Source organism: Lepisma saccharinum, chromosome 22, assembly GCF_977018435.1.
Source record: "Lepisma saccharinum chromosome 22, izLepSacc3.1, whole genome shotgun sequence".
Taxonomy (NCBI): Eukaryota; Metazoa; Arthropoda; class Insecta; order Zygentoma; family Lepismatidae; genus Lepisma; species Lepisma saccharinum.
The window spans coordinates 1,585,960-1,602,270 of NC_139250.1; the positions used below are offsets into that span (position 1 = coordinate 1,585,960).

At 36.5% G+C, this 16,311-nt stretch overlaps 1 protein-coding gene across 1 annotated transcript; it reads left to right on the plus strand.

The window, feature by feature from the left end:
* Nucleotides 1-884: 884 nt before the first annotated feature.
* EMC8-9 (ER membrane protein complex subunit 8/9) lies at nucleotides 885-15,179 on the plus strand. Its single transcript, XM_083144186.1, has 5 exons — nucleotides 885-1,128; nucleotides 6,798-6,874; nucleotides 9,015-9,084; nucleotides 12,484-12,578; nucleotides 14,490-15,179. The coding sequence occupies exons 1-5, from the start codon at nucleotides 925-927 to the stop codon at nucleotides 14,659-14,661; spliced, it is 618 nt and encodes a 205-aa protein (XP_083000312.1). The 5' UTR covers nucleotides 885-924; the 3' UTR covers nucleotides 14,662-15,179.
* The last annotated feature ends 1,132 nt before the right edge of the window (nucleotides 15,180-16,311 follow it).

Consider the following 16,311-nt stretch of genomic DNA (forward strand, 5'->3'; position numbering starts at 1 on the left):
AAAATTTAAGTTTATGTGGCACAATTCAGAGTAAACTTTAGAAGAGAAGCAAGATAATACATTAGATCCTTTTAAGCAAAATTATTTGGATGGATCTGCCCCACATTGTTAATACTGGGGGGCTCGAATCCCCCCCCCCAAGCCCCATGGAGTCTGCGCCTATGCCTGCAGTAGAGGTGTGCGGGATCCCGAAAAGTCGGGACCGGGATCGGGAAAGAAAATTTCCGTCCCGATCCCGTCTTCCGGAAATGACTTCCCGTCTTTTTGGGATTCCAAACAGTCTGGAAATTCCGAATGGTCATTTTAAAACGTCGTCAATTCTAGACGTTCTCTGCATTGTGGTTTTGTACCAGAAGTGCAAAAACAAGCACTTAAGATGGAAATTACGGGTAGAAATCGAGATTTCAAGAGCTTTGGGAAACTTCGAACACATCCCGTCCCGAAAATTTTCCGACTTTTTCGGGAAATTGAGAATTTTCCCCGTCCCGAATGTCGGGATTTAATGAATTTCCCGTCCCGACCCAAAAAATTCCGTCCCGCACAACCCTACCCTGCAGAACGGTAAACCTTATCTCCAAAGGTAAATAAACTGTCCTTGTCGCCACTGTACTCATAAAAATGAGTATTTTTTCTCTTTAACGGGAAAAGGTTGAATTTGTTTTGTTTAAAATATGTTTAAAACATGTTCTTTTAAACTCATGTTTAAAACTATTATTAAAACAAAAAAGAACATGTTTTAAACAAAAAAAAAAAACAGTTTGTTTTGTTCTTTTTTAAAAAAAACACAAATTTTGCCAACCCTGGTTCCCATTGAACCTGTGATTGAACGAACTGTGGTCGTTCCGTTCAGAGAGTTTTGGTTGGTTGATTGGAGGGTGATAAAATATTGAACCCACGGATGGCAATTCTGCTGTTACAGCCAACATGGCAGAAGTAAAGTTTTCTGCTCGTGCGTATGCAAAGATGCTGCTTCATGCAGCAAAATATCCTCATTGTGCGGTAAATGGAGTATTATTGGCTGAAGATCCAAAATCAAAAAAAGGAAAGCCTTTATTGTTTTTGGACGCTATTCCATTATTTCATATATGTCTAAATGTTTCGCCTATGGCAGAAATCGCTCTTACACAGGTATGTAAGATGGAACAGGTTGTTGGAGATCCCTTGTTTTTATACCTCATTTTCCATGAATATTGATACCTTGCAAAACGCCACATGTTAAAGCTGTTCGAGGTTTTGTATTACATGTACGAAGGGGGGTTTCTTTTTTTTTTTCCCCAGATGTATAATGTTTGGGGTGTCGATTTTACTTTATTTCTCGTCCAGAATTCTGTTTTTCACGATGAATCGTAAGAAGTATGAATGTAATGAATACACCTCTACATTTTGTACTTCCAAATGTTTGTGAAATTTTATTCAGTGCCTGTTCACCCCTCTAGAATTATGTTGATTTTTTTAATCGACAGAAGTCTATGTTTTACGTAATATTAAATTGGTTCCAGCACGCGGAAAACAAATAACGGAGATATTTGATCCCGAAGTGTGTGTGCGTAGATAAAAATCTGCGTCTTGGGAGTATTTTCGCCGCTTTCTGTTAGTACAAACAGTGGTACTACTTTACTATACCAGAGACACCTGTCAATGATTTATTTCGCACTTTTAAAACCATTGACGTTAGCCCCAAAAACCATTGATGTTAACCAAAAAATTCATGATAGCCCACGAACCATCACGGGGACGAGGTATGCCTACTTGGTTAGGTTAGGTTCCATTAGCACTCCTTTAATTCAATTTATCATATACGGACAACGACACGTCATCTAATAGCGAAAAGACTGCGTGGGTTGAAACACTGACCGGCGTTTACGTCATCAAACACGTGGAACATTGTGCTCTCATGCAGAAAGCAAATGGCGGCAGCAGTATAGCGCGTCGGAAAGAGATTTTCGTAGAAAACCACATGCATTCGCATTAAAATGGATCAAAACTACATTACCGGACATCAACAACGCTGCAGAAAATGATTTGCGTAGGTACTTTCTCCTGTAAATTTGAAGAAATTCGTCTCTGGTATAGTAAAGTGTTACTCAAACGGTTTGTATGCGCACTAAGAAGAGCTGGTCTCTTTCACTGTCTGTAAGGAAGCTTTTCGTATATATTATATCATTTTAATGTGTTGTGTTTGTCTTGTGCAAGTCCCTTTCCAACCTTGCACTTTTAATTTTCCCAAGGGGCTTTTTGCACCTCTTGTTTTAACCATTTTAAGGAAGAGAATATTGGCTAGACTCTACTTTACGTCCTTATTGCCTTTTGGTGGTAACCGATGGGAGTTAACAACACTGCAGGCTCGTCTTTGTGGCCGCATTGTGAATGTGTGTGCTTTGCTTGTTTGCGTTCTGCATGGTGATTGCTTCTTTGCGTTCATGGTGCGTTGTGCGTGTGTATGGTGCATGAAGAAGAATATGTTCCAAAAACATGTAGATAGTGTAAAATATGTTTATCCCCAGTAATAAATTAGGGTAAAAGTTTACTATCCGTCGGACACCTATAACTTCTAAGTTTCGTTAATTTTTGACATTCGTACTTACCTATCTGCTTTTCGGAACATTCCGTGGATGGTTTTTCGGGCTATCCATCCCGGAATCTGTGCAAAATTTAAACAAAAAAATTATTTTTGTTTGAAATTTTTGACTCAAATTTCCAACCGAATCCGGGCTCCGCCCCTGTGGTAATTGACCTACCGCCCCCAGCCTCTAACATGGCCCCGCCTTCGCTCCGGCTCCCCGGCTTTTTCTATAGACTCCCTGTTAAAGGCATGTTAGAAATTGGCCGGAGTCACGTGCCCCCAAATGAGCCCCAAACTTTTAAATTTGAAGAAATCCGTTTCCAGGATAAGGAAAACTTACCTGAATTTCACACAAAATACCTTCCCGATGTTAGACAATACTACAGGAACTTATTACGGTAAGTAGTTTCTTCTGTAGAAATCTGTCCGACTGATAGTAAACAAGTACCGTCCCAAAAACATGCACGGGTAGCCCCACAAACCACTCACGTTAGCTCCAAAAACCATCCATGGGTAGCCCCACGAACCATTCACGGGGACGAGGTATGCCTACGAGGTTAGGTTCCATTAGCACTCATTTCACCCCTAAATATGTGCTTCATGATCGAGAAATTTCCTTAGTATGTTCAATTGCTCATATCCGGACAACATAGGTTTTTATATCGATTTCCTCCTCCAGGTAATTTTTTCCTCGCTTTGGGATTTACGTTGTTGAATTTCTTATAAAATAAGCTTTCCAACGATATATGACACTTATTCCTTAGGAAAAGGATGTAAAGTAGAGTCTTACCCTTTCACTGTCTGTAAGACAGCTTTTCATATATATTATGTCATTTTAACCCATTAATGCATGGTGTCCGATTAATCGGACGTTGACATATTTGCATTTTCTGTAACACTGTTTTACTTTAATTGGTTATATTTATCAAATCTAGTTCTTTGGCACCTCTGTGATGCATATGTCAGCCCACGAGCTTGGAAACATTGTAAATTTCCCGCTAAATTGTAAGGGAGTGAAACATGGAGAGAGAGCTGTACTGCGTGTCTGCATAACGGGAAAGCTAATTTCAATTCATATGTAGTAGTTGACATTTATCCGAGATGTGTTTTGACAAATATGCATAAGAAACATTAGTAATCAAATATGTAACAATAATTTGTGCATTAGTTTCATCCCTGAACTGCTATTGCGAGAGAAAATATAGTGTCTGATATATCGGACTCTATGCACATTGAGCACTTTATTCATATTTTCCATTTTCTGTAAAATTTTCGATACCTTTGATGTTTAGACATTGTCAATGTATATATGTGTATGTACGTGTGTGTGTGTGTGTATGTGTGAGTGTTTATGTGTGTGCGCATTAGTGTGTGTATGTCTGCATGTGTATGCATATATGCGTGTATGTGTGCGTGTTTATGCATTAGTGTGTGAATGTGTGCGTGTTTGTGTGTATATGTACGCGCACGTGTGTGTGTGTGATCAAATTTTGACTACTTTGGAGAATGAAGATGTCGAGGAGGAGAAGGAACAACTCATTTATGTTACTCCACCAGGGATGGCAAGGATACAGACAAAGACTGTGATAAATCTGATGGTGAGCATGCGGTCAACCTAAACAATTTTTCGCAAAATACGCTAATGAGCGTTTGTGAGGTGCAAACTAAGATATGAAGTTGTGTTGATTGTGAAGGTTCATCCAGTAATGTAGAGTCTACATCTACCACTACACATAACACTGGTGCTTCAAAAAAAGAATACGTCTTCAGACTAAATCAAGACCCTTGTGGAAGAAAAGTGTACCTTCATTCTAATTACAAACTGAGTGCTGCCGTATTGAACCATCTGAAGAAGCACGAAACTGTGTATCACCATTAGACTTTTGTAATTTATTTTTTGATGAGGACATGCTAAATCTTATAACAAATCAATCCAAATTGTATGCTTCGCACAAAAATATTGATCTTGATTTGACGAAAGAAGAACTTCTTGTTGTTCTTGGTGGTCTCTTGTTGTCAGGTTATACAAAATATTCAAACAAATGTATGTTTTGGTCAAAAGAAAAAGATACTCCTTCGATACTTTCTGAAAGCATTCGTTGTGGTCGGTTTGAGACTATTCTGCATAATATTCATTTGAATGATAATACACAAATAGATGAGTCCTATCGTCTGTAGAAGATAGTCATATTTGGAGAAACTTTCCTCATCTTTCAAACATCATGGGGGTGTAGACGAAAGGCTTTCCATCGACGAGAGTATGATTCCGTACTACGGGAGGCACTACGCAAAACAGTTCATTAGAGGAAAGCTGATCCGTTTTGGGTTCAAGAACTTGGCAAAAAAGCTCTAGTAGTGGTTACATGATAGATTTCCAGTTGTACACAGATACAAACTGATAACGGACGATTGTGTTTTGTACTATAATAATAATAATAATTTTGTGTATATTATTTGATTTCTATTCCAAACGTTTCCATTTGTATTGTTTCTTCGAAATATGGCTATGTATTTATGTATGTATGTAAACATATACATGACCAGTGGCGGCGATTAGGGGGCAGTTGCCATCCCCATTTTTCGTCACTTTTGCACCCGCACTATGATAGACCTTATCTACGAAGGGAAATATATACTGTTCTTTGCCTCCTACATTTGGCATTGGCACCTTGCCCCCACCCCCTATTTTGGAACCCAATATCCGCCTCTGCACAAGACTGATTTTAAGCGTTTCATTTTCTTTTGGTTCCACACCAATACTTTTTCCTTGGGACAGCTATTTATAGACAAAACATGAAAGTGGTCATTGTGCATAGTGTCTGATTTATTGGACACACAGAAGTGATCGTAGTGCACAGTGTCCGATTTATTGGACGCACTGTATCTCTTACATACACTGTAAAAATAAAAATGTATCGTATATTGTGTCTTATTTGAATTGTACTGATACCAAAACCATGAAAAAAATTTCATGAAATGGTTTTGTAAACTTTATGCATTAATGGGTTAATGTGTTGTGTTTGTCTTGTGCAAGTCCCTTTACAACCTTGCACTTTTAATTTTCCCAAGGGGCTTTTTACACCCCTTCTTTTAACCATTTTAAGGAAGAGAATATTTCCCTGCATACATTGAAGGATGCAAAATTGCCTGAAGTGGCGACGCACCCAAAAACTTTTAATTCAATCAATCAACTTAGATAGCGAAAGAATACGCGGTAAGTTGATATTGGCTCCAAACGTAACACTTCTCACCTAACGACATAAAATTATAGCTGCTGTTTTGGACTGTGTTTGGTGCTATATTCTCATGCGTGAAGCATTCAGGCTGTTCTGCTTCATGGTAAGGTATTGGTACCTGATAATATCACGTATCCGTGAGCAAAAAATTAACAAAAAATGTTCATACACAACATAATCTTCATAAGCCATGCAAAATATTTCACTTTCTCAAGGGGGTACAGAAGGTGAAGGGTACCTAAATACTTGTAATTGCTTTTCTAAAAAAAATAAAAGCCTGAAATTGTACATAAATTTAGGGTAAAACTTAGACACAGTATGGCGAGACAGCTTGACTAGCGTGGTACTTCATGATTGGGTATGCAGTGTTTCCAACCTTGTCAACCGAAAAATCCCCACGAACCATTCATGGATAGCCCCAGAGACCGAAAAATCCCCACGAACCATGCACGCTTAGCCCCACAAACCATTCACAGATAGACCCAGGAAACATTCCCGGATAGCCCCACAAATCATGCACAGTTAAGTTAGGTTCGGTTACGTTAGGCAAACATAGTTCAAATTGTCGTCGTCTTGCAAAAAATGGCCTGGTTGCAAACACTGACAGGGAGTTACGTCATCAAACAATTGTAACATTTCGTTCACATAGTGCAAGGAAATGAAAGGAACGACAATTTTGCGTCGGAGAGATATTTGTTCAAGAATAAATGATTTCCCGGTGAAATAGATTCCACGATGAAAAAAAATACCTCCACGAACTTCTAAATGCTACAGAAACTCATTTCCATAAGTAGTTTCTTGTGTAAAGATGAAGAAATCCATTGGGACCGTATCGAAGTTTTACCAAATTTAGTATGAAGAACTTTTTCAGAGTTTGATACAAAAGTTAGTAGTATTGGTATGAATATGTGTAAATCAATGTGCTTGGGTAATTACACAGCATCTTCATTGTAATGGTAGATAAAGGTATTAAGTTGTCATTTGTGTTTCTTCCACAGATTGATGACATGGCGTCAAAGAATGGGATGGTTGTGGCAGGATACTACCAGGCTAATGAACTGCTGAGGGATACAAGGTACGATGCAGTTGAACAGTAATGTTGAATAAAGAATGATGAATGTTAACAGACATAAATGTGTGAAAACAGTCTTTAAAAATAGGAAATGTAATACTTGTTGAACTGTTGAAAGAGGACAATATAAATCCATATCCAGGAGAATGTTGAACCTCGAGAAAGTAAATTTCACTTCAATGTCCTAGTCTCCTCTACATAACCCTTATGCTATGTGATTTTTTTTTAGTGCTTGGATTTTTAAAGTAAGTTTGCAATGTGCTGTTTGCACAAAGACATTGTGACTAATTAACATAGCTTTAATCAGGAAAATATTGAAAGACCAATGAACATACAGTATGAGTTAAGAGACTGGTAAGTAATGAAGGGTTAAATATTTTATATAAAAAAAAGTGTTGTCATCATTGGTGAAGTAAATTATAGTACTGAGAATGTGGAGGGCACATCCAAAGAGTCTGTGCATTAGAGATGCCCTGCTCTATCTTAAGGCTAGTTTACATTGTTCAAGTAAGCATGTCAGTAAGGCAGAGTGAGCTACTCTCCTTGTATAAATGGCTTGGGAGAGTACTGGCATGAGTATTCTCTCCAGTATAATCAAGTTCCTGTCAAAAGAGGAGAGTCACTTGACTGATTGCTGTCGAGTGCTTTTCCTACTATCATATTTTTGCTCCTTCACGGATACTGCTCGCTCCACTTCCACATAGTAGCTGGCGTAGAGTCGTCACCTTGTAATCAAGGGGTCCCGGGTTCGATACCCGATGGAGGCACAAGTGGTTCGGATCCCACTTTAAACTGTAGGTCCAGTCCCGATTTGCCTTACTGTTGCATCAAGTGGACTTAAAACAACAACTCAAACCAAACGTAGTAGCTGGACTGCATTTTGCAGACGTGCGACCAGTATATTCTTTGTAGGATTTTGTGTGTGTGTGTGTGTTGTCCTGTATTTTGTCATTGTTTGTGCTGAGTGCAGTTTTTAGCCTAAGTCAGAATATTTTAGTAACACAACATTACAGTTATAAATACGGAGAAACTAATACTCACTTTATAGGCGAAACTGTTTTTTCTTCTTCGTTCTGTTAATTTTGGATGCTGCCACCATACTCGTTGGAACTTGCTGTACTGTTGCTTGGCGTGCATCTTTTGTTTGTAGTTCTCCGGCTGCCGCTAGGTGCACTGTTGTTAACAGTTATGTTATTTTACTTATGTGAAATTTAGAAAATTTCGCACTTCTGCATTGTTTCTTATTTTAGTTATAGTACCCGTATGAAGTGACGGGTGTAAAATAGCCTAAGTGCTGATGCATCCAAAAAATTTTAACTTCAAAATTCTCCTGCTTACTCGACCAATTTGAAATATTTGTTAAAACACTAAAATCACGCACAAACAGCACAATAAAAAACACTTCGGAGTTCTTCCTGAAGATGACTCCGTGAAGGAGTTGAAAGCTTGGAAGAACTCCGAAGTGTTTTTTATCATGCTGTTTGTGTGTGATTTTAGTGTTTTAACAAATATGTTGCCAGCACGTTTTCTACAGTTAATTTGAAATAGTAGACTGGATGGCAAATATATATGGTGGTTATTAATGGACTAGTTAGGCAGTGACATCACTAGCTAGTTGATGTCCTGGATGTATGTTTCCAAGCAAAACTTTCAACCTGCTTATCCTTTTGCATTGTTACAGTGACAGCAGTTTGAAAGCAAAATAGTGATGTGTATCAGACATCAGTGTAAAGATTGGATTCTGGTGATTATGCTGATATTTTACTAATTACTTACAGATGAGGGGTTAATTAAAAACTAACATTAGAAAATCGTTTTTTTAGGAAACATGAAAAATTGAAGTCTTTGGTATATTTGTGGTTTTTAGCCCATATTTTAAAAAAAATGCAAAATGAAGATATCTTACATGGTGAGATCTGATAGTGGGTTATTGTTTGTTACTGTGTCAGCAGTTAGAAAACAAAATTGTTGAAAATGTACAAGCATGTATGCGTAGATTGCCTCATGAAGATTAAAGGCAAATCTTGATTAGATTACATTAATGTGCTACTTGTTTTTACATAATGTATTCAGTGTGTATATTATGCTATGGAAATAATATTCTGGTTCACGTTTATGCTACAGCCATGGTTCTTTATTTCAGTTCTGAAGGAGCAGCTCACAGAATAGCAGACAAAATTGCAGAAAATTTCAGCAACCCTTGCCTTGTTATTGTAAGTACTCGATTAAGAAAGGGATTTTGGCTCCTGTGAAGTAGATTATATATTTGGAGTTTGCAACAGGCTGCTGTGATATTTAGTTGGTGTAGATTCAGTTTCAGACTGACTCGTATAAAGCTAAGATCTTGAGAAAAGTGTATATTAGTGCAGATATGTTCCTTGTAAAGTTTGTTTGGTTCTGTTGTACAGTCAGTAGAATTAATTACAACAGTAACAGTACTCTTTTAACAATTCGGAAATTATTATTATCTCAAAGAGATAAATTATATAATATATTAGTAGAGTTTGGAATACCTAAGAAGCTTGTTAGTATGATAAAAATATGCACCAGTGAAACAGAAAGTAAAATTCGTGTGGGTATTAATATGTCTGACAAATTTACAATTCATGATGGGTTAAAACAAGGAGATGCATTATCTCCATTGCTCTTTAATTTTGCCTTACAATATGCTGTTAGGAAGGTAAAAGAAACTAAAGAAGGACTAAAATTAAATGGTGTGACTCAGTTGTTAGCATATGCAGATGATGTAGACTTACTGGGGGATGATGTGAATACAATTAAGAATAATGCTAAAATATTTTTCAAAACTGCTAAAGAGATAGGTTTGAAAGTTAACAAAGAGAAAACTAAATATATGCTTACAGGCCGAAACCAAGTGTTAGGTAATAATCAAAATCTAATTATTGATAACAACTCGTTTGAACCAGTTTCCAAATTCAAATACTTAGGAGTAATATTAACAAATGGAAATTATATTAAAGAGGAAATAAAAAGTAGGCTTAATTCAGGAAATGCATGTTACTTCTCTCTTCATAAACTTTTGTCTTCTCGTTTAATATCTAAGAAACTAAAAGTTAAAATATACAAAACAGTAATTTTGCCTGTAGTATTATATGGATGTGAAACTTGGTCCCTTACATTGAAAGAGGAACATAAATTGAGAGTATTTGAAAATAAGATCCTTAGGAAAATCTTTGGACCTAAAAGGGATGAGGAGACAGGTGAGTGGAGAAGGTTACATAATTTAGAACTACATAATTTGTATTCATGTCCAGATATTATCAGAATAATTAAATCAAGAAGACTTAGGTGGGCAGGTCATGTGGCACGAATGGGAGAGGAAAGAGGAGTTTACAGGATTGTTGTTGGGAAACCTGATGGTAAGAGACCTGTAGGAAGGCCAAGACGAAGATGGAGGGACAACGTTGAGATGGACCTAAGGGAAATCGGTAGGGATGGAAAAGAGTATATAGAACTTGCTGAAGATAGGGAAAGATGGAAGGCCTGTGTTGCTGCAGCCATGAACCTTCGGGTTTAAGAAGGCTAGGGAGTTAGTTAGTTAGTTAGTTATTACCCCAGTTGTGATTTGTGACGAAGAACTGCTGTTGTGCATAGCTGGGGAAGACACATTGGGAACAATTTTACAATACAGGATAATTCCCCGATTTCATTCATATTTCGCGTACTCAATAATTTAGGGCTCCTAATCATGAATCTGCAGTTAATATTTGGCGGTTACGTGTAGAATTTTTTAAAAAAGAGGGAGCCGTGGTCGCAACCGACAATGCACGATTGCTCATTATTTACCGGAAGATTTTCTATTTGCAATACTTAAAAAACCAAATATACATACTACGACCCCAAATTTTAACTGTTTGTCTAACTTGACCAGACCTAACCTAACCTTACCATGAATGGTTTGTGGGGCTATGCATGAATGGTTTGTGGGGCACCGTAAAAAAATATGACCGCCAAATATTAACTGCAGGTTTGTGATTAGGAGCCCTAAATTGTTGAGTATGCGAAATATGAACAAAATCTGTGAATTATCCAGTATTGTAAAATCTTACTGACACATTGTTTGGTTGGTCTCACTCATTGCACACCGTATTGAGCACCTTCATCTACTGACGTCCTGATAAATGTTCTTGTTAGGTGTAAGGCTCTTAGCACACTACAAATTTTTGGGAGTTGACCAAAAAGGTATTATTTATGCTAACAGCTCTAAATATAACATGCCTAACCTAACAAGAACATTTATCGGAATCTCCATAGACAAAGGTGCTCAATACGGTGTGCGGTAAGTGGGACCCTGCTTGGTCTGCCTCCCCCAGCTGGAGAATCAGTGTTCCAGGCTTCGCCTTTTTTATTTCATCAGTTTAAATACAATGTGCACTTATTAATGCCAATGTGACCAACTGACGTGAAATTTTCTGGAGAGAGATTCTGGTCCTAATTTTCCCTGAGAATTTGACAATGAACATTTGCAAGAAAAATAAATATGTTTGTCAGTGGCAAGATCTGTTCAATTGTATTTAGTGAAAGTAGTTGACTCGGTGCCACTGACTTTCCCAGGCTCAGTGCCTGACATGGGCATCCTTTCATCAATCTAATAAGATCATTTATTCTCGTCATTGCATTTAGCCTGAACAGATGTAAAGGCAGTGTAATATAAAGAAGCTTTTACAGTTTAACCTATTTTTAATTACCATAATTCACTCGACACCGGGGAAGTTTTGATGAAAATGCATTTGCATTCTTCTACTATAGAAATAATGTGTTTGCACTTCATAATTGTTGTCAATGCCACATTGCATGTGGCAGTAACATTCATATGAGATATTCAGTTACCAAGAGAAGAACATCTTCAATATAATTCAAGTTTGGAAATAGCATACTGCAGTTAAACCTCATTTATATCTTTATACCTAGCAAGAGTGACATAGCAAAGCAATATCAAAGTAGGAAATGCATGTAAACTTGCATCTTTGAAATTCTAACAAGCACTTGTATGTAATAGGTAGAGGCACATATTTTTTGTAAATAAAAAAGCAAAATTTCTGTATAAAAACAGTGCACTTCGGGTTCAAAAGCGGTAAATAAAATGAAATTTCTCTGTTATAGCGGTGAAAAAGCGGTATATAAAATGACATTTTGGTTTTAAAAATGTGAATATAATCCCAAATTTGATTTAAAAACTGCACTATTACACAAAAGAAACATATCCCTGCTAATAGCACAGTAAATCATTACCAGAATATTAAGTTTATTCCTATATAAAGGAGTCCATTTTTGCTTCTCAAATATTTACAGCAGAATTAATCAATTTTCTGTGAATTGCATAACTCACAGGATACTCCAGACTTCAGAAAGTGTCACATCGGTATATAAACGGTAAATTTCGTGTTTAAAAGTCTATTTCGCATTATGCAGTTCATTTCGCATCATTTCGTGACAAAGTAGGGTAGGAAAATTCACCCGACACCTTTCAGAAACCTGAAAAATTAACATTACAATGTGTTATTTCACATTTCGTGTTTTTGTGAAGAACGAAATATGCATGCCTCTAGTAATAGGAAAACATTGCTATTTACTATGATTTCTTCCTACAGATTGAAAACCGGAAACTGACACTAAATATGGAGAGCAGTGCATTGAGTGTGTCACAGTATTCAGACGGCAAGTGGAAACCCAAGGAAAAGTCATTGTGAGTGCAAGCGTACTTTTCTTCTCACTTAGAATGTAATAGAAGTAGATGAGCATAAGTAAAGGGTAGCAAATGATCTAGAAACTTATGTAAATAGCTGTGAGTCAGTGTGTGTAAATGTGAGTCACTGGATGGCTGCCAAAGATTTGTGTGTGTCATACTTTTAATTAAGAATGTATTTTGACATTCGCATTGTTATTGCATGATCCAAGGTGGTTTTGTTCAATAATAAGTTTAAATATTGGAGTACATTCAAATGTTGCACTTAAAATGTGTTTTATTTTAGGTCCGATTACATTTCACATGATGTAATAATTAAAAATTATAAGAAACTCAATGTGGAAAAATATTAAAACAGTTCTTCGGATAGAAAATTTAAATACATCCATTCTGTATTTTTGCTAGGAGTAGAGAATGGCTTCTTCGTAGGAATTCTAGCCTCTAGAGTAGCCAACCATGTTTAGTGGGTGACACACGTTCTCCCCACTGATGGCTCCAGGTTCAACTATTTCTTTACGAGTACTGTACTTTGTGGCAGAGCATGCTATGATGCCCAGGGGTTCCATGTTCGAATCTCAGCCTCGGCATGTGTGTTCTTTGCTAGTGTTCCTTCATCAATTTCATATATCACTAGAGCCTGGAACTTTGTCCTATAAAACTGTAAAATATGTATGTAATTATGTCATAAAAATTGAAAAATATGTCAGAAAAAGGTAATGTATTCCCAGTAAATCCAAAAATATGCACAGCAGTACTTCCGAATTTCTCATAATACGGGATTCAGTATCTTCTACTGAAGATCAACTAGGGTGGGGGTGGAGTATTAAATGAAGCCAGAATCCTGCACAATAATGAGATGACATTTTCCCTCAATAATGTTTGCATGGCTATTAATTGTCAGCGGGATAAAAAAGGGGGTATTATTGTTCTATTTTTAGTTGGTAAGAAAAGACTGCATCTGATTTTAAATTCTCCATTTGTAATTTCCTTATCCTAGCATTGATAATATGAACTAGCTATCAGTTGCGATAAATATACGAAGAAAAATTATAAAATAACAGAGTATATGCAAGACAATTATGAAATTATACAGAAATATGTCTTATTACAAGAAAATTTAAGAAATTTATTGTAAAAACGCAAAATTGGTAAAATATGTCAAAATGTGCTTTATCAAGTTGGTCTATTTCAGCTGATTTTCATCAGATATGTAAAGATCTCGCCCCAGTACACGATCCGATGCCAAATAAAAAAATATGTTATAAGGTTCCAGTCCCTAATCATCACTCATCCTCACGATTAGCCAAAAGTGGCAGAAGTGTACATTACAAAATTCAAATCAATCCTTGCTAGTGACTTACGGAATTATCAATCACGTGCAAGTATGATAATGTATGATTTTTTTTTCAGTATTTTTTATTTTTGTGTCAGTACTGTTTGTATCACTGTGTGCATGCTCCATCATAATTATAAATATACGTGTATTGAAACACTGTTTTAATTATATTGTTGCGCCACAAATACAAATAAAACATCTGGCATGCTGGCCAGCACGGTGGAATTTTGATCCCGTCCTCTGGGTTCGAATCCTGGCCTGTGCTTGGCAGTTTTTATGAGTATCCCTTCATCATTTCATCTAATCACTCATCCTCACGATCGCAACCAGAAGTGGCAGAAAAGTGATTCTAAATAATGCAAATGTAAATAGAACAGTAAGTGTTCATATGCAATATTTTTGGTTTTAAAGAATGTGTAATGGCAAAAACGTAGATATTATGGAGTATTGATCTGGACGTATTGTTTCTCACGGTAAGTGGGAATGATTTACAAAAAACATGAAATGGTAAATAAATGAGTCTATTTCAAAGCCATTCTTGCTGCTTTATTATTCTCTCATTTGTTGCTTTGCAGAGTTCTTTTGAGTAATGACGAGGACTGTATGGAGTCTGTGGCTGTCCTCCTGCAGAGACAAGAATACGATAAACTTGTGGACTTTGACAATCATTTGGATGACATATCACAGGATTGGACTAATCAGCTCCTTAACGATATGGTCGATGAAGCGATGACATTGAGTACATAAAAAAAATTGTGAAGCTGGTGCGTCGGAACTTCCATTCAACGAGGGTGATTGCAGACAGTGCAGGACGTTCCAACAAGTGTGGAAGATGTTGTCCTGATTTGCCAACTTCTCGTGTAACCCTGCCTCTTCCAGTGAATCTCATATGAGAAATTTATTGGCATTTTGTTTTTTAGAAATCAAAAATATATTTGGAGTGCAAAGATGTTGGTTCTGATTCTATGCTGCTTGGTGGGTCAACCAAAATGCTTAACAACAGTATTTCTTTCCAATTATGAACTTTCGTATTCTTTGTGCAAGATTATTTAAGCAGGCTTTATGTATATACACCTTGTTTCTGCTTCATATTGTTACAATCCCTAATCATAGTTTTTTTTGTATATTTTTCATTGCAATACCATCACCAGTTTCACTAGGATGAAGTGCTTTTTGCATGTGTGTGCATGGAGAACATAAGCATATTTGGAGTGGTGGTAGACTGTACAAATGCATCCAAAGAAATAAACATTTATCTAATGTTAGTTGTCTGTTATTTTGTAAATATTAGAGTTGCATATTTTGTAGAATATGAGCTTCCCCTCACCTCTTCTATATGTAAAGGATACACTTATATTCCGTAACAAAAAATAATAACTTTGCAAACTGAAGTTGATAAGGATTTTTTTTTTTTTAAAGGGTTTAAGCAGCATTAAATGTAATATGGTTGGGAAAGTCCATTACTGTTATATAATATGTTGTCGACCAAATTCATTTGGCCACAAAGGAAAATTGAGATTTTAAAAGTGAAATTACTTCAACATGTGCAATTGAGAATGATGTTTTTTTTCCCCCCCCTTGGCAGTAATAGTGTTGCTCTTGAAAATGAATTACGATAGTGTTGTTTAAAGACAAGTGAAAGTAAAGCTCTGTTGTGCATTGCACCACGTGGAGGCATGTGCGCCCACATATTCCTGATCTTTTCCGCTGTGAAGGTTGTGCGACACTTGGGCCATCTCAAGATGGCAAGTCCCAGCCACCAGGACTACAATAATAATATTGTATTTTGTATTTTGCTATGCAAATAATCTGCCAAGTTTGAAATGATTCTGGAATCTCACTAGCCATGTTGCATTTTTTTTTCCTTTTTGGAACTTCCAAAGATGACAATTTTTTTTAAAAAAAAAAATGTTATGAGCATAGTTCCAGCTCATAACAAATATGTGGAACAATAAAAGTTAAGAAAAAACATTTTTTTTTAATGCTCAACATTGTTCAACACTGCTGGTTTTGTACCAAAAATAAATCCTTCTTTGTTTTCATCGATTAAATTCAATCTCTCTCAAACCGTGCATTTCATTATTTCAAACAATTTGGTATGACAAAGTTGGTATGTGAAAACAAACATACTGGTTTGATTTGCAGATTTAAAACAAATATCCTTGTGCTGAAAAGCATATTTTTGAATATTATTAAGTACATAGCAAATCTTTCCCATATATTTCTGTATCAACTTAGATTTTTTTTAAAACTCCAGCACACACTGTTTGAGTGCTTGCATCCGAGTTAGAGAAAGTTCTGTAAACTAAATGTATCCCATATAACGAACGCATGGGTGCAAGTTCTGGTGGTTATTTCAGTATCATATGCATGTGATTTCTACATGAAGCACATGCT